This window comes from Thermobia domestica, chromosome 16 (assembly GCF_964235325.1).
Source record: "Thermobia domestica chromosome 16, izTheDome1.hap1.1, whole genome shotgun sequence".
Lineage (NCBI taxonomy): Eukaryota > Metazoa > Arthropoda > Insecta > Zygentoma > Lepismatidae > Thermobia > Thermobia domestica.
The window spans coordinates 178,143,216-178,166,398 of NC_137469.1; the positions used below are offsets into that span (position 1 = coordinate 178,143,216).

The 23,183-nt window shown below is 34.7% G+C and overlaps 1 protein-coding gene across 1 annotated transcript in view; it reads right to left on the reverse strand.

Moving 5' to 3' along the window:
- Positions 1–23,183, reverse strand: part of LOC145672695 (tryptase delta-like) — a 120,641-nt gene that overhangs the window by 54,099 nt on the left and 43,359 nt on the right. The window contains exon 5 of the mRNA XM_081741863.1: positions 12,131–12,241. Coding sequence (XP_081597989.1) covers positions 12,131–12,241 — 111 coding nt within the window. The remainder of the gene's footprint in view (positions 1–12,130; positions 12,242–23,183) is intronic.

The window sequence follows — 23,183 nt, forward strand, 5'->3', positions numbered from 1 at the left end:
TATCAAATAATACTTTTGATAAAGTGGAAACTTTTAAATATCTAGGATCTATATTAATAGACGGAAACCATATTCACGAGGAAATTAAATGTCTACTAAAAGCAGGGAATTCGTGTTATTATTCAGTTCAAAATTTCTTGTCATTCCGAATTTTGTCGAGGAATTTGAAGCTTAAAATATATAAAATGATAATCATGCCTGTTGTTCTGTATAGTGGCGAAACATGGTCGCTTACTCTGAGGGAAGAACTTAGACTGAAAGTATTTGAGAACAAGATCCTGAGACGAATATTCGGACTCAAGAGAAGCGGGAATGTCAAATGGCGGAAACTTCATAGCGAGAAATTACGTAATGTATACGGTTTACCAATCATTGTTATTGGTCTTCAAATCTAGGAGGCTCAGGTGGGCAGGTCATGTAGCCAGGATAGAAGAAAATATGAACACTTTCAAAGTCTTAACGGGAAATCCAATTGGAAAACGACCATTAGGAAGACCTATCGTAGATGGGAGGACAATATTAAGATGGATCTCGCAGAAATAGGAATACAAAATAGAAGCTGGATCCAGTTTGCTAAGGACAGAAGTCAGTGGAGAGCTTTTGTGAACACGGCATTAAACCTTTGGGTTCCATAGGCCATACAGTTAGTTCGTCAGTACAAATAATTTCAGATAAAGTAATACTCTAGCATGTGAGTCATGTTGTCAATTTTGTCACTAGTTATGACTTTGTTCAAGTATAAATGAATTTATTTTCATTTTTTTTTTTTTTTTTTTTTGTGCCACAATCCGTGGAATGATTCGATAACTTAGGATATTCTAACTTCTATAAATGAATTTCGTTATTGTGTAATGCCTTCGTTGTCAATGAATTTACATCGAGTAAGTGTAGTTGTTCTCAGTCACTTCAACCAACTCTCGAAAGGAGTCAGAACCGTTTCCAATTCACATACTAGTTAATATTCAATGAGCGATGGTTCATTCTTACTTTTCAATGAATTTTAATATTTCGATATCCTTCTAAACCCATTTTCATTGATCAACCATGATAAATGATTCCTCTGCCACTGCACCCAATTAACGTTTTGATTCAAAATTCCCCAAAAATAATTTCAATGTTTTACACTTGCTTGGTTCCTGTTTAAGACCATCAATGGTTAATTCTTTTTAACTTTTGTGTTTTTTACAAAGCCGAACATATCACACTTTCAGGTAACAAAGCCAGTCTAAAACAGTGCTATTCAACCTTTTTTTTTCTCGCGTACCCCTAGACACAGGTCGCCATCCAATTGTGTATCCCTGAAGCTGTTTAAAAGAAATTAAATCGAAATTAACTACACATGTTCTGTTGGTTAAAAGGGGGGCAAATAGAGACACAATAAAAGGTCAGAGTAGTAATCAAAATACTATTTAAAGAGGGATAAAGTGCACATCCAAAAAAAAAAAAAAAACATGGGAAAAGTCGAAACATATGGGAGAATCCAGTTCTACTGAGGGGAATTTTCCCTCATCCTCCCTCGTAATTCGCATAGTGAATGTTAAAAATTCAAAAACTAAAAGTAACTTTAGAATTAATCTCTTAGTGAGACGACTGAGCTTGTTTCCTGGACGTCAACTCCTCGATTCTTTTTCGAATCTTCGAGAGTGTGAGAATCAGAATTGATTCTGGATTCAAGGGATTTGTGCGCTTCGTTTTTATTGAAGTTAATGCAGAGAAACCGTGTTTACACAAATATGTTGGTGGAAATGGAAGATGTTTTGAAATTGCACTGATCTTTCAATAATTTCTCCAACTATGATCATTCAATAAATATTGGAAATCTGTTTATTTTAGGATTACGTACAACCAGAAAACTTCGCGTACCCCCAAGGGTACGCTTACCCCCGCTTAAATAGCACTGGTCTAAAATCATTTCGAACTCATCTGCAGTGTAACTTTGAAAAGTAGTGAAATCGAACGATTCATCTGCATTTTCTAGGGAGTAGAAAGAATTAGAAAACATTTTCATACATATGTGGAATAAAAGGTTCATCGTAATATTCCAAAAACTACTAGAGAAATTACCTAAATTTTACCATTCATTGTTTAAACATATTAGTTTGACGCGAAACCAGTTGCTTAAGAACATTTTCTTCCACTTTCAGTATCTATCTCAGTGTCCAAGCAATTTATTTTAATGCATGTCACAACAATTATATCTAATAGCGTAATGAATACCTCATATGACAATTTTATTGTCTTATTATTTGTTCTTCAATATTAAAGTATATTGCGAGTAATACACTTGATTTTCACACATTAAAACATAGACCTTCATAGACATTATTTATTACACTTGATACATAATACATCTTACATTTATACTTTGACTTAGCAAGTCATACGTTGAGTATTGACTTTGAAGCTATTGTGTACACCTGTTCAGCTTATTCTTTTAAACGCAAGTACGTTTATTTATTATTCTTTACTACAGGAGCAGGAGTCTATTTGCTACAGATTTTCTCAACAGAAAACTTTCCTATTTACAACAACTGAATCACGCAATTAAAAAAGGATTTTTGCAAATGACTTCATTCCCTGAACACCTACGAGAGAACAGTGGATATTTTCTCATCTCCAAAAAGTGTCCTGAAAGTGATTGCTTGTCTTGAAAAGTGCATTTGTGAAGATATGTGTATTTGGACACATAATGAAGCATTTTATTTCGGACTTTGGGATATTTTATTTTAAAATTTAATGCACTGAAGAGCATAATCATTTATTTAATGTTGAATCACTTTTCGATTTTTTTCTAAGTTCATTTACTTTTCCTACGAGGTAGTTTTCTTGCTGTCTGTTAATTCCTTCTACACATGTAATTGCTTAATCAAGAGAAACGACAGATTGTTTCCCTGTCAGCATTCCTATCATCACCTCACCTTTGGTTAAGCTACGAGCACGCACTTTTCATCTTGACTGAAGAAACAGTCAACGACCTAGGATATTAACCCGGAAGGGACATCGAACAAAAACCATTGAGAGACTTTTGGAACAGGTAGTTCGGATTAGATTGGAGACGAGTCAACATGTAAGAACGCGAGCTACAATTCCGAGTTTACGAGAAGGTTACCTTGCTCTAGCCTAGAGAGCACTTTGTCTTAGCTAACGTTATAGCTGTCGACTACAATGGATAGTTCGCTAAGGAGCAATTTCGATTTTGGTTGAATTAACTATCTTCGCAACGCTAGTTTTCCTGTCCGGGTTTCGATGATCCTTAATTCACGACTGCTTGGACGCCCAGTAGATCAGAGAGAAGGATGGACGGACATCAATCCACTGGAAAAATCGTCGAGGAGGAAACACCGAGATTTGCAAGTAAGTGCGAGTAGATTAATCAATTCTAAAAGTTATTCTCTTCTCATCCTCTTCAACCCTTTTGATATCACAATCTGTTTCTTTTGTATTTGCTTGATTTTGTTTGTACGCAACTCAGGTCAGATCCTGTACTTTATGCTCTACCAAATTCAATGTTTACGAAATTCTGGGCGCAACTTGTCAGTTCTGACATCCCTAATTACACAATTAAATAGCACGTTATCTGAGCTTTCAGACTGACAAGGGGCGACTGCACAATGCGGAGATGTGGTTTTAAACCTTATCTTGTGCGCTGTACATGGTAGTGATGCTATGAGGCTTACGCCTTATGTATAACTCTTAACCTTCTGTGGATGCACACATATTTGTAATCCTAGATTTTTCTCATCTAGCTGAACATAATTAGGATTCATTTTTGCATTAGTTTGTTTTCCGCCCACCGTTAGAATTTGCTGAAATTCTATTTGTTTTATCTATTGGAAGAGATCTATCTCATCTAGTTTCTATGGAACCCCTGATCCCCTCTCCCCCAATGTTTTATTTGTGTCAATGCTTATACGAATACGTGAATTTAGAAAGTGTTGTACTGTTCTTTAAAATATATTGAGAGAGAATAAGCAACAGTACTGTATTCAAGTTATGATGGAAGCTTTTCTTCAGTGATGGAGTACTATGTATAAAAAGACGAATGAATTTTATGAACTTTTATGCAGACAATTATAATGTATTCTAACTAGGAAAATGTCAATTCATGCTTTGGAAGCATATAGGTGTTGTCATTATGACTAATATTTATGATATATACACTAGCAAAATACCAGTTCTTCGTATGGGGAAAATACGTTACATTTTGGGCATAAAAGGTACCAAAACCGTCAACAATCAACTTAGGGACCCCAAAAACTATGAATTCGACAATAATATCGGTCATTTTCAATTATCTTTACATGTCACCATCCCCGTCAGGAGTACTAATGGGGGCTGAATTTGGATTAAAACAGCATTGGAAGCGTCACTGTTTGTTTCAGCGACACCGAAAACTATGGATTCGACACTAATCGGTCGTTTTTGATCATTTTTATATATCCTCCCCTTCCCTAAGTTCCACCGTCAAAGTAAAATGATAAAAACTATCCCAAGCCCAAACTTTATCTATGTAGAAAATTTGATTGAGATCGGTCGAGCGGTTCAAGACTTATTAAGTCACAAACGTAGGAACTTTCAGTTATATATGGTGTCCCAAAAGTAATGGTAAAAAAATGAAACCACAGATTCCTGGCACCGAAACAGGAAAAACAGTTTATATGACCTATAGTCCGGAAAAGGACAGGGACGTAGCTAGACAGTTTCGAATGTGGGAGGAAAGGACTTCACACTTAGGGAAAGGTGCTTGCCGACTTACAAAACCACATTGAAGATGTGTGTGAACAGTTACGGAACACACTGGGAGTGATGTAATGGATTCGAAACTCACGATTAGCACGTTGCATAGACGTGGGGGGTGTAACAAAAGCCGCCACTGAATCTGAATTGGAAGAAAATCGTCAGGACGTCTTTTATTACAAAAGCAGAAACAATTAAAAACAACTTATATTGTAGAACATAGATAGAGAGAAAGAAAATTGTTGTAACATTCTTTTAAATTTTTTTAGAAAAAGAAGTAAAGATCTTGGCGATTAAAAAGAAGAGAAAAGAAAAAGGTGGTAAATTGTAATAGTATTTCCAGACGGCAACACTGATTTCTTCCTTCCTCCGGGCGAAGCGAACTCCCGGCCGGTGAGTTACGCTCGGCATTGCCACGGTGTGAAGATGTCTGCTTGAGGCTTGTGTGAACAAGAGGAAACGTGGATTCGCTACACGACCACGAGTTTATTCGATCGGTGTATTAGTAACTTCGTGTGAAATTTTGCATGGTTCGTTTAAAGGAGACAAAGTTTAACAATTATTAATAACAATTATATCTGGAAGTATAAAAAAAGAGTGAACTGAAAAACTCTCGTAAATGTCGGAAAGTGGGACAGGAAAGTGGAGCTGTTAAAAATCAAGGGATAGGTTTTAATTCCCAGTACAATATTCGATCCTGGTATTGAAAAAGAAAGAATTGAAAGTGAATGATTTGTTAGTTAACTACATAAATTACCAGATCGTTGTTTTGCAGAAAAGTTCGATGAAAAAATCGAATACTCCACTTTGTTTCGTCTACTTGGTTACGTTATTAATTCTTTTTGAGAGGATAGTGTCTTATGTCTTTCGTTTCGTTATTTCTGGTGTATGGAGTGGTTCAAGTAAGCCAAATTGAAGGTCGATTTCCATCCAGAGGAGAAGGATGGCGAGATACTGTTGGTAAGGAAAAGTATTAGACCACTATTGAGAGGTAAGAACTATTTCAATTTTGGTACTTCCTTGTGACCCTTGTTAAATGTTAGGGAGTTTTGTTGGTTGTCTCATAGTGTTCTTCCTTTCATCAGGATTTTTCCGTTGTTCGTTAAATACGAAGTTGTCAGGACCATTATCGAATTCCATTGCCATTTTTGACTAAAAATCTCAGCTCGATCCTTGTTAAGGAAATTTTCAGCAGTCGAAGAAGGAGATCATATTGTTGTCCTGGAAATACTACATTTTTTATTAGAAAGAGAATAATTGATAATTGAAATATATTAAAAATTTGACGGAATCAATCCCAGTGCCATTTAATATAAGTGTTTGGCGTGACCACTCGTATATTTTGTTTCTTAACTATACAATTCTAATTTGGTATACAATTTTTCAAAAGAGAAAGAAATTAAAGAAATATATTTATATAAAACATAAGGTTAGGTGGAGGTTCCCCCCCCCCACACAATTTGTGAATCAGTAACGATTGATAGTTGTGAGAATCAGATTGTCACTAGATAGCTTTGACAATTGTTAAGATTTGCTATATATACGTAAATAAAATAAAAGATATTAAATTTTTTATTAGAATTATTGTTGGTTAATGTCGCATTCAAATACATCATTTCATATATAATTATTATTCGTTGGAATTACTGTTGGTTAACGTCGCATCCTAATACGACATTTCACTTATATATTTATTATTCGTTCTAACAGTATATTTATTGTTATCCACTTTTTTTTTTTTTGGAATTTAATAAAAACAATAAAACAAGGATTTTGGTATGATTATTTCCAGATTTTGTGTGTATGTTTGTGTTATATTATTGCAGCCGAATTTTGTACGCTTTTTTCTACTGAAGGTTGGAGGAGAAAAAGACACTGTTTGAACCAATAAAAGGTAAGGGTTGTTGGGGGGATTGAGCTGAGATCTCGCATACAAGAAGCTTCAGATGTCCCGCACCCAAAACGCCCGATTGATGAAGGCTGGTTTACATTTTTTTATTTTTTTAAACTGACCGGATTCTTTACGGGCGCGTTATAGGGGGCAGCACTTTCAACATCTTCTCAAGGTACTTTTATTGTTAGCACGTATGACCTAGTAGTTTGTAGTGCTACTCTGTGTAAGATAATAGATTACAAATAAAATACGTCGTTGTGTATTCTGCCTGTTACTTCATTACATTACACGAGTAGTTATACTTGTTCTTATTTCTAGCCTCTATCTTGCAAATTTCTATCTGGTATATCACTTTCGACTGCCCCCTGATATTATGCAACCATGTTAAGCGTTTTTTGCTTTGAGTCCCATTATATATGTGCGTGCAGTCGTGCCACGGATATCAACTTTTTTCTGTATGGTTTCCATCTTTACTGCACCGTTTCAATATCCCTGCCGTACAGACTTCGGTGAATTCCCAAATAACGTATGGAGAATCTCTGGTGCAGTTATGTAACATGCGTTTAACATGTCAAGTCAAGATGATCTTTATGTATTTATGAACCCCTCCTAGCTTCTATCACTATTCCGCTGGCAGGTGTGAAGTTTCTTTCCCACCACATTTGAAGGTGTCTCGTTCCGCTCCTGTCCACTACCTGATTATAGGCCATATAAACTTTTTTCTTATTTTGGTGCTAGGAATCTGTGGTTTCATTTCTTACCATTACTTTTGGGACACCCTATATATATATGCGTGTGTGTGTGTGTGTGTGTGTGTGTGTATAGAGATAGATAGATAGATAGATGTAGATATTAGGTACACAGAGATATAGATATAGTAGATATATATTGACTTTCCGCGCAGTTGAGTGATGTTGAATGCATTGTAACTGAGAAAGATTTATTTATGTTATTAAAACTCAGAGATTGGTTATGTGTAAGGTAACTATTTATGAAGTATTATGTTAACAAGAGTTCAGTTAGAAGTCTACAAAGTAACATGTTGAAGTATGTCAGTTGAATCGAAAGTTAATAGTATAAGTTTCAAGGAAATATTAAAAAAAGAAAAACAAAATACTAACTGTGAATAAAGTGATTAAAAATGTGCAATTCTTATATCAAGCATTTTTGTGACATTCAGCCTGATGATAGATTAATATTTGTGTCTGAAATGTTTTTAGATAACATCCATGATATACCCAAAGCATGCATAGAAGGTTAAGATATTATTTTTTTATAGTGAATTAAATTTTAGTTAAAACAAAAGAATTTGTCTTGAAAAATAAAAAAGAAAAGGAAAGAAATAAAAAAAAATGTGTCATCTCACAGTTTCAAATGATAGTCACTGATTAAAAGTATAAAAAAAATTGAAAGTGCTGTGCACCGGATCTGAGGGCATGGTTTCATGTATTTTATTACACAGAATTTAAATTTCGAAACCTCAGGAAAATCGGTCGTGTATTTTTCTTTTCCTTTCTTTGTCTTTTTTTTTTTTTGTTATGGGGGGGAAAAACAAGCGATTTTGGATAGGGAAGATACACTTGATTTAGGGGTTTAGGATTTAGATTTGTGGGCTCTCGGCATCTACGGCCATTCTGCCCGTCACGCCCGAGGGATGACGTCCCTCGGCGAGCACACCATCCAGGGAAGGGGAAGGAAGAAAGGATTGGGGAAGGAAGGAAGCGGCCTGCGACCTGTAAATTAGGTACCACCCCGGCATTTGCCTGGTGTGAATGAGGAAAACCCAGGAAAACCTCATTCAGCATGGCTGTGCTGAAAAAGCGATTTACACTTTTTAAACCGAGTGCCCCCACCGGGAATCGAACCCGGGACCGCTCGCACTGGGGGATGATACACGTAATGCAGCTATGTGATAAATCAAAAGTTCTGCTGAGTGGATCGCAGGGTACAGATTCGATGTATTTAGTTAAACAAAATCCAAATTTCGAAACCATAGGACAATTAACCGTATCGATTTTGTTTTATGGGCGAGAAACCTATCCTCCTATCCTATCCTCAAGTTTTTCGGCCATAACAAAAAAATGACACAACCGATCTTCCTCGGGTTTCGGAATTTGGATTCTGTGTAACAAAATGCATCCAATCCGTACCCTGGGGTCCGATGCACAGAATTTTTATTTTTTGTGTGTGGTTGTGTGATTAATTGCATTGACTCGTATTTCTTTAGATTTCTATGAAATCATATGTTCTGTTCTGGTGTTAAATATCACATTGGAATTTGTAAAGAAGAGTTCAAATGTTTAAAATGTTTCAATATGTAACTGCAATTACTACATTTGATGTTTACTTCCTGATATATGTAGTTTAGTAAACCTTGATCCACTTGATAAGAAAGTCATAAGTGACGATACAAACTTACGATTCATCCGTACAGGCACATAGCCACGGGTGGGGAGGGGGTGTCCGCATTCTCCTCTCGAAACCAGAAATGAAAACATAGTGACATTTGTAATAGTATGGACACTTTTTTTTATCATAATTTTTCGTCGTCTTTTTTTTGCAGTATCAAACATGTTATTTCAGAAACAGTTTTCTAGTGCTCATTTAACTTGTCATTTGGAACAGTCAGTAGCTGACGGAATAATGAAAACAAGTTATGTGGAAAGAAAGTTCTGTTAACATTTGATTCAACGGAGAAAGGAACACAGATATTGTAAAATATTTTACAAGATATTATTGGATATGTACTTTTTATAATAGTGGATATATGTACTTTTTATAATAGTTGAGGTCATGATGAAAGGATAATTGTTATATTTGAATGAACAGAGGTAGGAACATAGATATTATAAAATCTTTTTCAATATTTTTTTAAAATTATTCTTTTACTCGAAATTTTTTCATAGTTTGTTATTAAAATACTTACTAACTTATCCTCGTTTTATTGTCTTAACAAACCGATATATATTGTCAGTAAAATAGTTTAGAATGATCACACATAACCACATAACCCTAGTGTGATAACCACAGTATTTCAAGTCATTGACCCCCCTCCCCCCTCCTTCCCACTAATTGGAAAATCCTTACTACGTGTCTGATCCTTATTATGTTTAGTCAATTCATTCCGTTCTTATCTTTTTTAATAGTGGTTCATACATATAAAACTTTTTTCCATTAGCACCTTTATATATATATATATATATATATATATATATATATATATATATATAATAAATCTTAAAGTATTTTCGTCGGTGCCGAAAGTATTTACGAAATCTTATTATTCTTTTGCATTTTCATAAATGGAACTTAATTTTATGAATTTCGCCATAACATTGGCGTCAGTAGCACATAGTCTTTGGCAGGGACATACTACCAAGGGATATTTAATGCTCCAAGGAAAGTGTGGGGTTCGGGAGTCATGCAGATGAAAATTCTCTTCCAGTCTTCGTACATTTCATTTTAAAGCATTTTTCACTTAAGGAAACACACAAAAGCTTAAAAAAATTTGTTTTATTTTTTACCTTTGATAGTCTGGTTTTTTTAGAAAATATAATACTGAAAGAATACACACATACATATTTTACACTTTGTTTGTTTATTGAAACTGTAAAATTCAATCTTGTTTTACAATTTTACTTAAACTTAAATGATACCAAATGTATGTCAATAACAAAATAATGATAAAAGGTACCCATAAACAGACAACTACATATACGCTCGCACCTCCTCCTGTTCCCGTGCCCAATCCTTCCCCTCACTGCTCCCTGTATATTTCTATGAGTACAGCTTACGTGGTTGGTCCCGAAAAGTCTTCTGACCATAAATGGGTTGAGAAGTAAGGTAGTATAAGTCATAAAATATTAATTTCACAGATCAAGCGAAAAAGTGTTTCTAGGACAATATTTTGTTGAATTGTGTCGATTGTTTATTGACGGAAAAATTGTTCATTTCCTTTTTTCCAGTTGTCTACATCTCAAAACGTTCTAGTGTCTGCAGTACCAATGTAAGTAAAGAAAAATATGATAATTCTATTTCGGCCAAAAAGTGACTTGGCATAGTTTACCTCTCAGCCCCAGCATTAAGTCGTCCACTTTATTATATCAACAAAATCTTGTACGAAATTCTAAATTTTTCCTCTAATTTTCGTTATTATGCCTACATTAAAAATAAAATAAAATAAAATAAAATATTGGTGGGAACGAAAAGCACTTTAAAAATAGTGAGGGGATACGTCTTTGGTGTACCTGTGGGATTGAAGCTCGTGTGCCATAACGATGTACAGCCAGTGGTGTATTTCCGAATGGTATTCATCCACAAGTTCTATATATACACATCATCGCTGCGTCTCAAAGAACCGCTATGTGTTAAAACCACAACTTTCCAGGAGAAGCAAAAATCATTCCGAACTCAAAAAATTTTGCCATATACATGGAAACAGTTGAAAAATATAATAAAATTGATTCTGCGTATATTATGCACTGGACATTGTTGTAGCTTGCTTCAACAGTATTATATTACTCTTTTTGTGTTTACGTAGCGCCTTTTGCGTCTTTATAAGCACATAGAGGATTTGTATACATTAATCAATGCGTACGTGATGAGAACCAGAAGCCTGTAATTTCAATTTATAATTTTTCATTCTCTTGGCCAAAGAATTGAATATTAATTTATGTCATTATAAGTGACGCTCCCTGACAACTTTCTGGTTTATTTACATGGCATAACTCATCTTCGACAAAATATTCACATAGCTGTTCTTCGAGGTGCAGCGACGACATACTGTTGATGAGATAATTGATATCATTAACAGATAGTGTTATTTTAGTAAGGTAAAGTATTTATAATGCTGAATAATCAAGAGTGATTAACTTAGTTAAACAACTAATAAATTAAAATATTTAATTAATACAGCACTTAAATTAAAATTTCATATTTATAATTAATACAGTTAAAAAGTACATAATAGAAGTACTACCAAAACACTCATATAACCATAAGTTAATTTGTTTGTTTGCTATTTTTAGTTGACTTTTGTAATGTTATGTGGACTTTGGTATGCGCCATCTTAACATTAAATGTTACCACTTTTAAAAGAGCTGCATTTTCTGGACTATATTTTCATCCTTGTTAATTTTGCTGTGATTACTATTTTTCATTCTTTTGACTCTGGTACTCTTTACATCCTACGCTGCCAGTGAGCGTAATATGAGAAAAGCCTAGGAAATCATCTTATGCTTACTGTGCATGGAAATAGCGAGGGTAGTTGAAAACATAAAAGGATTTGCTTGCGTTCTTTTCGTAAATTGCAATAACTTCGTTAATCAGTAGCCGCAAAGAATACCCTCCATTCATGATTTCAAGATTCTTGTAGTTTGAAAGTCTTAGTAGTTGCACAATATGAAATGAAACGCAATTTTTATCGTTTCTAACTCATAACACCTCTCTTTAATATATCACTTGTGATGACAAAAATATCACCAATAGAGTAGTACTTACCCACTTTCCCCATCCGATTGTTACGCATTTCGTTCCAGGCAAAACTTTCCAACCATCAGGTGGCAGATCAAGAACTTGTACGTACTCATTTATCTCGAATGGTTTATTCAGCTGAAAAATTAAGAAATCTTGTCAACCTATCAAACAAACAACACGAAAAAAAATAAGATAGATATTTTATTTCACTTTGCTTTCAAAAAATTCTTTTCTTTCTACGGGGTTAAGTTACATCATATTTAGAAATTAAAGTGTACAACTAACTACTATTTCCGAGAATTTGACAACATACTTTAGCGGTACCTTAATGACGGGTTGAATTCTCATTACAGGATTACAGATTGTGTCACCAGAAAAAAAAAAAAAAATTCTTCATACTGGAAATTGAAGGGACGCCATTAAAAGGAAAAAGGGAATGCCATAGACCTAATAGAGAAGAATAAATTAAGAAAACGGAACAAAACTTCTGAAAAAGAAAAGAGGACCAAAAAAAATTTAGATAAAATTTCAGAAAGAGATAGGCTTCAGTAGAGTAGTTATAATTTAGCCATAATATCATGTTTCTGATGATTGAAATCCAGGTTCAGTGTTTGGTCTGGTTTGTCAATATTCTTTTCATCTAGAACTGACCATCATGAAGAATGGGGCACAAGGGACTTCCGTTGAAGAAGAGAAAAGGAAATAAAGTCTTAGAAAGATTAGACAAATGATGGAAGAAAAATAAGTTAATTTTATCAAGAGATAAAACAATACAATTTTTAGAATGATTCAACGGGATCCAAGTTCTTAAAACAGAAAAAAAAAAACAAGAATTTTAGGGAAAACATGGATCAAAAACTACGATCCTGGCTAATAATTAGTTTTTGAATCAGGGACCACAAAATTTTTGAACGGCAACTAAATCCAGTTTTCGTATTTCGTATGGAATAAGCACATCATACTGAGGTAAATGATAGTTTGGCTTTTGCTACATTATATGTAGTTCTCCAGATATAAGGCCTAAAAGAAAATTTTTGTTGAAAAACATATTGGATGTTTTGGATCAGAGGCCACAAAATTTTGGAACGGCCCCTAATTCGAGTTTTTGTATTTTGTATGGGATAAGCACATCATATTGAGTTAACTGATAGTTTAGGTTTGGCTACACTACATGCAGTTCTCCAGATATAAGACGTACAAGAAAATTTTTGATTGAAATATATTGGATCTTTTGATCCCAAAATAGACAGATTCAAAAAGATTAGGTACTTAGAAGTTTTGATCGATGATATATGTAAATTGAAGTTTAGCAAACATATAGGAGAAACAACAGACAAAAGTAGAAAATTTGCACATAAATGATTGACACTTGCTAAAAGAGATTATAAAGTATCAGGGAAAACCCTTCAAAGGTAAATAAAGTAGTAATGATACCTATTATGAATTATTGTGCAAAAATATGAGGATATCGACTCTGAAATGATAGAATTATGAAAGAAGGTAAAAAGAGTTCAAAGAGGAGTATTAGTAAGCAACACTAAATATCACAAAATGTTATCAATTGAATAACTTTAGATTCTATCCCATGATGAATCTATGCACTACCAAATTTTAAGACACAGCATTAGAAGATGAAAAAGGAAAAAACGAAAATAATAGAAATATTAATATTGGCAACTGGATCACAAGAGGAGGAGACAGAAGAGGAACAGAATCATAAGTTCGAAAAGAAATAGAAGGAAGAAGTGAATATGACAAATAAAGGAGCAAAATTAAAAGGATATATCTCAATAAAAAAATAGAAAAAAAAATTAAGAAGAACTGGGCATAGATACCATGGAAATTTTATTAGAAAAGGACCTTTTAAAGAACATTTGAAAAGAGTGTAAAAATTCCAGAAAGTAAAAACTGTTTAGCGAAACGGGAAAACTTACGTACACGATGTTTATTAATGAAAATGTATACTTTTATAAATGTTAGATATAATCTGAGAACGTGAGGAAATAATAGCGAACGATTTTGCAGTGAAAATCAAGTAAGATTTACGTTCGGTTAATTATGACTAGGAGAATGACTTCACAAAATACATGTGAACAGAGCAGCATTAAAATAAATCTTTGACTTTAACGTCACACACTTAAGTTTAGTTTCATAAAATATACGAGAATTAATAAAGAAAATGATGAAGCCCTTAAGAAACGCCAACATACATCATTTATGAATAATAAAGAGAATTATCGTGAGTTGAAATTTGAGATAACCGAAAGCAGAGGTGAATGCTCTACCACTGAGTTACGAGATATGTTACAGAATTTATTTATATATTTAGTTTTATTTTTAAAAGCTGAAAGCTCGTTCTTTCTTTCTTTCTTTTTTTTTAACAAAAAAGTTTATGTACTCTATGTGAGACAAAATTATTTTAGATAGAATTACAGAGTGGGCCGGAAGTGGGCTAGCCCCCTCCCTCTTTAGTTTCAACAGTATAGTGTTAGTTATGGTAGAATGTCCGTATGCAGTTACCTTGAAGTCTTAAGAGTCATAAACATCGGTATGATCACTATCCATGTCATAACACAGCTGAATTTTGTGCCAAGTTCTCGCAGATGTTTTGCGAAGATACTCCGCAGTCACGAGGGTGAAGGCATGTTCCACAGCTGCTCGTAATTCCTGCGTTGTGTGATATCGAGTGTTTCTTACTTGTTGCTTTATGAAACCCCAGAGAGTATTGTCTGGTGTCGTCAGATCGGAACTTCTTGAAGGCCAGGCAAAGAGAGCTGGTGAAGATTTACAACTTCTTCTAATTCAGCGGCCAGTAAACGTCTGATTCAGGTAACTGCACATTTGAATTGCGAAATGCGCTGATGCTCCATCCTGCCAGACAATACCAAGCAATGTTACCAAACAAATGTGGGTTAAACTTAAAAGCGTCAGAAAACGCCAATTCGGGGTACGCCCACTTCCGGACCACGATGTACAAATACACTTGCTTTGGAATTGAACTTATTTCATGCACAAAACTGGCACATGTTTTTAAGTAGATTGACATTCAGTTAGAAAATTGATTAACAATAATAGTATTTACAACATACTGTAGATTTTCAGTGCAGAATTCATACGAGTAGAAAACTAATCGTGGATAAGTAATTGTGAAACAAATTGTGTATTTACAATAAAATTTAAACACTATAGGGGTAGTAAATCTTGATGGAGGAAATACATATAAATAATAGGAAATCATACAGCTTTGGTATGGTAGGAAATATTAAAGATTATGGGGAAAAAGTAATATGAAGACCTAGACGAAGATAAGAGGCCAATATTAAGGATAATTTAACAGGAATACGAATACAAAGTAAATGTGTATTCAGTTAACTGAAACGAAAAGATACGTGGACAGCTTCTGTAAATGCTACATTCAATTTTAGGGTTTCACAGACTATAAAGTTGATTAACTAGTTAGTACTAGTATTAATTCCTGATAATAAAAATATGTTTAGAAGTGGAATATCATAGATCGAAATCGAAGGCAAGAAACATTAAAATAATAGTTTAATGAGGTTAGGAGAAAGCAATTATGCAATATAATACATGCAAAAGTACAGGTTAACTCTGACAAAAATGCGTAAAAAAAAAAAAAAAAAAAAAAAAAAGTTATTAAGTTTGCAGTTTGCAATAGAGTAGACGGGTCATGTGCAACAGGCAGCCAGTTTCGGCCCATTGAACTCTTTCATCCGGCTCGCCTGACTCATTTTTCGAAAGTATTTCTTACCTAATGTCTTAAACTGAATTGAAACTTATTCCTGGACAATTGATGCCCAACTTGGAAATATTTTCCGTGTTGGAACATCCAGTGTATCACCGAACATTGAGAGAATAATTCAGAACATAAACGCCCAAGTTTCCCATTAAAATGGTAATAAATATATTTTTCTGCTTTTCTTTAGTAAGTAAATATGTTTGTTACCGTGATAACAGTTTTTGTGTCCCTCTGATGTTAATGTACAATCATCTCTATTGGATATGTACGGCTCTTAGTGCCAGTAAGTTCTTTGTAATTGGCCCACCCCATGCTCCAGCTTGCACATGCATGGAGTAGACCATATTCTATCCGTTCAATGAAATTTATTTCGCGTAGTAAGAAGTTACTGATTTTTTATTCCTTAAAAGATAGGGTACTTGCTTATTGAACGTTATTTCAAAAGGATTTACGTAGATATATAGTAACATAATGAAGACGACTTTAACCGTGAGCAAAGCATACATCATTGTGTCTGTAACGTAAGTTTAGATTCTTTTTCTATTTTCTTTCAACATGACAATATTCCTCATTAGCATTTTCAATTAAGGTACGGGAATATTAGATAAAAAATGAGACAACACTTGAGAATGCACAGTTAGTGTGAAGTAGGAATCGAACGTTAAACTGACACACAAAAAGTTTAGATAAGAAATGGGAAAATACTTGAGAATCCACTATTAACGACATAGAAAACCAATGTTAAATTAAGACACAAAAAATATAGGTAAGAAATGGAACAACACTTGGGAATCTACTATTAACTTTAAACAGGAATTTAATGTTAAATTGAGACACGAGAAGTTTAGATAAGAAATAAGAACTCACTTGAGAATCTAATGTCATAGATGTCATTATATCAAACATTTTACTTATATTTCTGATGTACTACAATTGTTCTTCCAAAGAAATAAATATGAGTACGAACGAAGTATGTGAACATGAGTGTGCATGTTATAAATAACGAATGCAAATATAATTGAACATCGTTCTCTGTAAATGAAGAATGTGTGTTATTATGTATAGCAAAATAGACAACAAAACATAAATTACTGTGTGAGGGTTGTTTTCAAAATAGATATATTATTAATGAACATTATTGTATTTTTATTTACCTTGTATTACGTTATGTTGTGATCCATGGCGTTTTATGACAAGTGTACACAGTTTTCATGGTTTTTAAGAAGTTCTAATGTACAAATTGGGCATTTACATATGCTTTATAAAATTATATAAAGAATATATAAATATAAAAGGTATTTATTATATAATTTCTCTTAATGAAATGTACAAAATTGTTTTCAAATTTCTTAACCAACGTACAATATGAAAATATCACAACAGTAATCTTTATTTCATTTTATCTAAAAGTTTATATTATTAATTGTTTTTTTTTTTAATTATCAACATGTGCATTTGTTAAAGTGAATTTGTGTTCAGAAACATTAACAGTTGTAGGACACCTATTAGAATTAGGATGCATGTTTCAAAAACTTCTTTCTTATCCCCTGTTTTCATGGCGAAAGGCGTTCCGTGTCCCAAATTTCTTTCTAGCTATAGTACTATTGCCTTTATGCTGATGAGTGAGTCATTTCTACTTTTTATAAACTATAAGTAGTATAAATATGAAAAGAGAAAACTTCTAAACCGCGTTAACACATTACAATACGTACGAACTTTCCAAATGCAATAATTAATGCAATACTGATAAGTGACACAACCTGAAACACATGAAGGAGAGCACTAAGAATTACTATAACGAAGAAGTGCGCTTACTCACACTTATATACATGTAGCAAGCATTATGTGGCATCATCGACTAAAAATTTTGGCCAGAGTACTTCATGGGTTCTTACAGACAAGGAAGAAATCACATTCTTTTCAGGTTTTTTCAGTTATACAGATTGAAACACTGTTGAAATTTATTATTATTATTATTATTATTATTATTATTATTATTATTATTATTATTATTATTATTATTATTATTATTATTATTAAGTATTTTGTCTTTTGGGAGGTCCTGGGACAAATTAGTTTTTATTTATTTTTTATTTTTATTTATTTATTTTTTTATTCATTTGTATTCTAGTTTCGGACCTGGAAATGTACCTTCCACGTTTCTCAATCTTCATCAACCGCTTTTAACTCTCATTTTCTTCTATGTTTCAAGTCATCGTTCAGTTGTGTTCTTGTTTCTAGTCCTCTCTTGCCTTACACTTTTCCCTCTCTGGCATTACGAAAAAGACAATTTCTTTGCAAGATGTGACCAAACCAATTGGCCTTCATACGGAAGATGCTCTCTAAAAGCGTCTTCTTCTCTCCTACCCGTTCTAAAACATTTTTGTTTGTTAGTCTTTCTTCTTTTTTATCTTTTCCTCTTCCTCCAGCACAGCATATCAAAGTTTTGTAAATATTTCTTCTCTAACTTCCGTAATACCCAAATTTCTAAACTATCCAGTCCAATACTCTATATGTAGCAGTTGTCCAGCTTCGTTCTTAGTCCATTGTTAAGCCTGCTAGTTAAGAGGGATCTTTTCTTGTTGAATGCCTTTTTCGCTACGGCAATTTTTTATTTGATTTCTTTGGAGCAATACTTCAAATAATGTAACGTCTCTCGTCAAAATATTTTTAAGATATTTGAAATGATCTACCTGTTCAAGTTACCTTTATTCTGCTCCGACCTGTAAGGGCATGTTTCCAAGGGATATTCTCATGACTTTCAATCTTTCGACATTGATTTCGATTCCATTTCGTTTCCCATTGTCAACTATTCTGTTCATAATTTCCTGTAGTCCTTCTTCGGTTTTAGCTTAATAACCGTATCATCATACTGAACTTGTTAATGAACTCCTCTCCAATCTTGAAATCTTCAGTTCACATTAATGCTTCCTTCATTAAATATTCACTGTAAATGTTGAATAATTGAAGCAATATGTTATATCCTTGTCTGACTTCTCTTCCAATCTCCACACTATTGGTTTCGCCTTGATTCAAGTGCAACTTTACTCGATGTTCTATGTACAGGTTGAATATGAGTCGTCAATCTCAACAGTTGATCCCAGTTTCTTTACGTATTTTCACAAGTTTGGTCCAATTAACCAGGTCGGGAGCTTCCCTGCACTTCTTTTCTGGCTTTTTGTGTGTGTGGGGGTGGGTGGTGGTGGTGGCGGGGGGAGGCATTCTCCACTCAGGTAGATGATGTTAATAAATAAAGTCAGTAGTTTCATTCCATTGTCCCCTAATTCTTTGAACAAATCTGCTGATTTGTCCTTGTCTCCAGTAACCTTCTTCCTCCGACTATTTCACTTTTCAGTATATTAGGTCCTTTTTCTTTATCATCCACCTTTTTCTCTTCTTCGACCACAACATATTTGGGACGGTTTTCTGGACATACAAATTCTTTATGTATTTCTCCCAGATTCTAAGGATTCTTTGATAGTCAGGAGCTATATGACCTTGTTGACTTCGATTCCAAACGTGTGTATATATTTGTTAGTTTTTTCTCCTTATTCTTGTGTTTTGTGATACATCATATCATATCTGAACGCTGCTGAAGTTTCATTGTTTCTTCATATGTCTGTTCCATGTACTTCTCTTTACATTTGTCCGTCTTCTAATTCAGTATTCAGCCTTCTGTATTCTTTGTTGCCCGTGGTTTTTGCCCTTTTATGTTTCTGTATCCTCTTAAGCATTCCTTGAGCTACCCATGGTTTTCTCGGTGGTCTTTCTGTCCTGCCAACGTTCTTGTGGACTGTATTTAGTAGAATCTGTTTCACTTTCTCCCAGCAACTTTTGCATTGTCTGCTATACCGCCAATTACACAGAATCTTTCTTCAATTTCTCCTTTCACATTACTGTGCATCCTTCATAGTCGCTCCAAGTTTTATTTTCGACTTTTCTTGATTGACTTTAACTAGATTTGCACTTCTGCCACTAGGATCCGAATACATGTTCGCTCCCGGCAGCGTCTTCACGTCTCGTACACTATTCCTGAAAAGTTGCTTGAAAAGAACGTAATCGCTTTGGTAGCGTTTCTTATCTCCTAGGCTTTTCTACACGTACAGCTTGGTTTTTCTTTTCTTAAATCACGTTTCTGTAACCACCATATCATATTGCCTACATAAGTCGATCAACATCTGGTCCTGTGCGTTTTTTCTACCATTCCAAATGATTCCACTCAGCCGCGGATCCAGGATATGATCAGGGGAGGGGCTAAAACTATAGTTTGCCGCTTTATCCAGTGTAAAGAAAGTAGGATTGAAGCCCGTTTTATCGAGTGTATACCTTAGGGTCAAGGGCGGGAGCTATAGCCTCTATAGCCTTCCTTTGGATCCGCACATTCTCGTACCTTATCAGCAGCGCCTTCTCCCACTACGCTATTGAACTTCCCCATTACCCTGGTGCTGACCTTGTATCTTACGTTTTGATGTTACATGTTACTATTCTTGTCATATTTTACTTCAACTTCATTGCGATTATAGTTAGAATTTGGCATATATATTTGTATTATCCCAATATCCACTGGTTTTGCACTTATGTTTACAAACATTGAGCTTTCACTGTCGTATTCCACTTTGGTTACTTTTTTTTTGGCTATTTTGTTCCATATTACTATCGTGACACCATTCTCGACCTTAACGTCACCCGAATAGAATATTGTGTAATTCCCCGATACTATCTCATCCTTTTCTGACTATGGCATTTCACTCAAACTCGCTATGTTTTATGTTCACTTAACATTTATCCATTTCCACTTTTAAATTTTCAAGTTTACCCACATGTTCGTACGTTCCAAATTAATATGCTGAAATTAAAGTTATTATTTTCTCCTTTGATGATTCTTACCGGATTAGTCCCCACACGGAAATTCGAACTAGGGACTATTCTACCTCCGGAATGTTTTCCAAGAACCACCATTCTGTTTATTCTTTTCCTTTCTCAGTCCTGAAAAAATAATAATATGATAGCACTTCCATTATCTTTCTATATCTCCATGCAGTTGACCCCCTTGCGGTTCATCTGCCTTTTATGACACTTTCCCCTTTGTAAGGACAAGAAGGTGACCTGGCCCCTACTCGCTCATCAGCAATCTGAGGAGGTTATTGGCACGTAATAGAGGTTGACTCCTTATCTCGGGAGTCAGTCGTCTCCACCTACCTTATCAGCCTAAGACGTTGCCCGATTTCTCCTGCTATTAGGTCTAGGATCGAATTTTCCCTTCATTTAGGTGAAAGCCGAAGGCATTCCTCAAATCTCTCCAGTACTTTTAGTAAGTGAAATTTGCTAAGAAGTACGAAATTAAACTTCTTGACTCTACATCCATGATAGGCTGTGCCCAGGCAGATATCTCATGTTCAACTGGATGGTGATGAGTGATCAGTACAGAGGTTTCCAGGCCCAATAATTTCTTATTTTCTGGGTCGGAGTTCGATGCTTCTTAATTGGGGTAGCTTCCCAATTATCTCATGATGCAGGGTCAACACCAGAAAATTTTAGTGCTCTTAGAGAAAATAGAACAAGGAACTATGCTCACAGAGGTTGTACATAATGAGGCTAATCAGAATCTAAATAATAATAACAATTGTAAAATTAAATATCCACTTTCGTTTTTAATGGTCTCTATTCACACCGGCAAATTGTAAATTTTGAGGCATATGGTAACGAAAACGAGTTGAAAACGATGAATCTTCTATATTATAAAACTGAAAGTGACTATGTGACTCTTAATCTTTTGACCGATCTCCATAAATATAGAAATAAAAGTGACAATGTTCCTGAGTTAATAACTCCTGAACCACCCGACCGATCTCCATCAAATTTTCAACATTGGTGAGATTTGGGCCTGTGAGCAAGGGCGTCGATCCTGCGGGGCCCAGGCGGGAATACCCCCCCAAATCTTATGTGGGCCTCCATAGTATATTTATAAATATACAATTTTTGTCATAATTTGAATGCAATTTGTCTTAACATCCTCATATATATACCTTCTGCGTCTGAGTGGGCCCCCCAAATTTACACAGAAATCGGCGCTCTTGCCTGTGAGTGCTTTTATCTATACATTTTGATAGTGTAACTTAGGGGGGGGGGAAGGGAGGTATTAAAAATAAATAAAACTTAATTACTCTTGAACCAAATAACCAATCTCGATCAAATTTCCCATAAAGATCAAGTTTATGCCTGAGATGATTTTTATAAATTCAATTTGACGGAACAATGCAGGGAGGAGGAGGAGGGGAGATATAAATAAGCAATAAATATTAACTAACTAACTAACTAACTCTATGGCCTATGGAACCCGGAGGTTCAGTACCGCGTTCACAAAAGCTCTCCACTGACTTCTATCCTTAGCTAATTGGATCCAGTTTCTACTTTGTATTCCTATCTCTGCGAGATCCATCTTAATATTATCCTCCCATCTGCGCCTAGGTCTTCCTAATGGTCGTTTTCCTATGGGTCTACCAGTCAAGACTTTGAAAGCGTTTCTACTTTCTTCCATTCTAGCTACATGACCTGCCCACCTAAGCCTCCTAGACTTGACGACCCTAACAATGTTGGGTAAACCGTATAAACTATGTAGTTCCTCGTTATGAAGCTTCCGCCATTCCCCATTCTCGTTCCTCTTGGGTCCGAATATTCTTCTCAGGATCCTGTTCTCAAATACTTTCAGTCTATGTTCTTCCCTCAGAGTAAGCGACCATGTTTCGCAACCATACAGAACAACAGGCATGATTATCGTTTTATATATTTTAAGCTTCAAATTTCTCGACAGAATTCGCGACGACAAGAGATTTTGAACCGAATAGTAACACGAATTCCCTGCTTTTAGTCGACATTTAATTTCTTCGTGAATATGATTTTCGTCTGTTAATATTGATCCTAAATATTTGAAAGTATCCACTTTATCAAAAGTATTATTTAATATTTTAACGCCTCCACAATTTGCCGTATTACGGTCCCGACGCACTTCCATGTATTTAGTTTTCTCTGCATTTACTTCTAAACCCATGTCCCTGCAAGCGTTTAATAAGATCTCTGCATTTATTTCTACTGTTCTCCTATCATCCCCTATTAAATTTACATCATCAGCATATGCCATAACCTGGTGAATACCGTTCAACTCTAGGCCCTGGTTGCTATCTTTGATTTTCCTTATGGCGTATTCCAGCACAAAGTTAAATAATAATGGCGACAACGCATCTCCTTGTTTCAGGCCATTTTCGACGTGGAAACTCGTGGACAAAAATTTTCCTACCCGGACTTTACTTTGGGATTCACTTA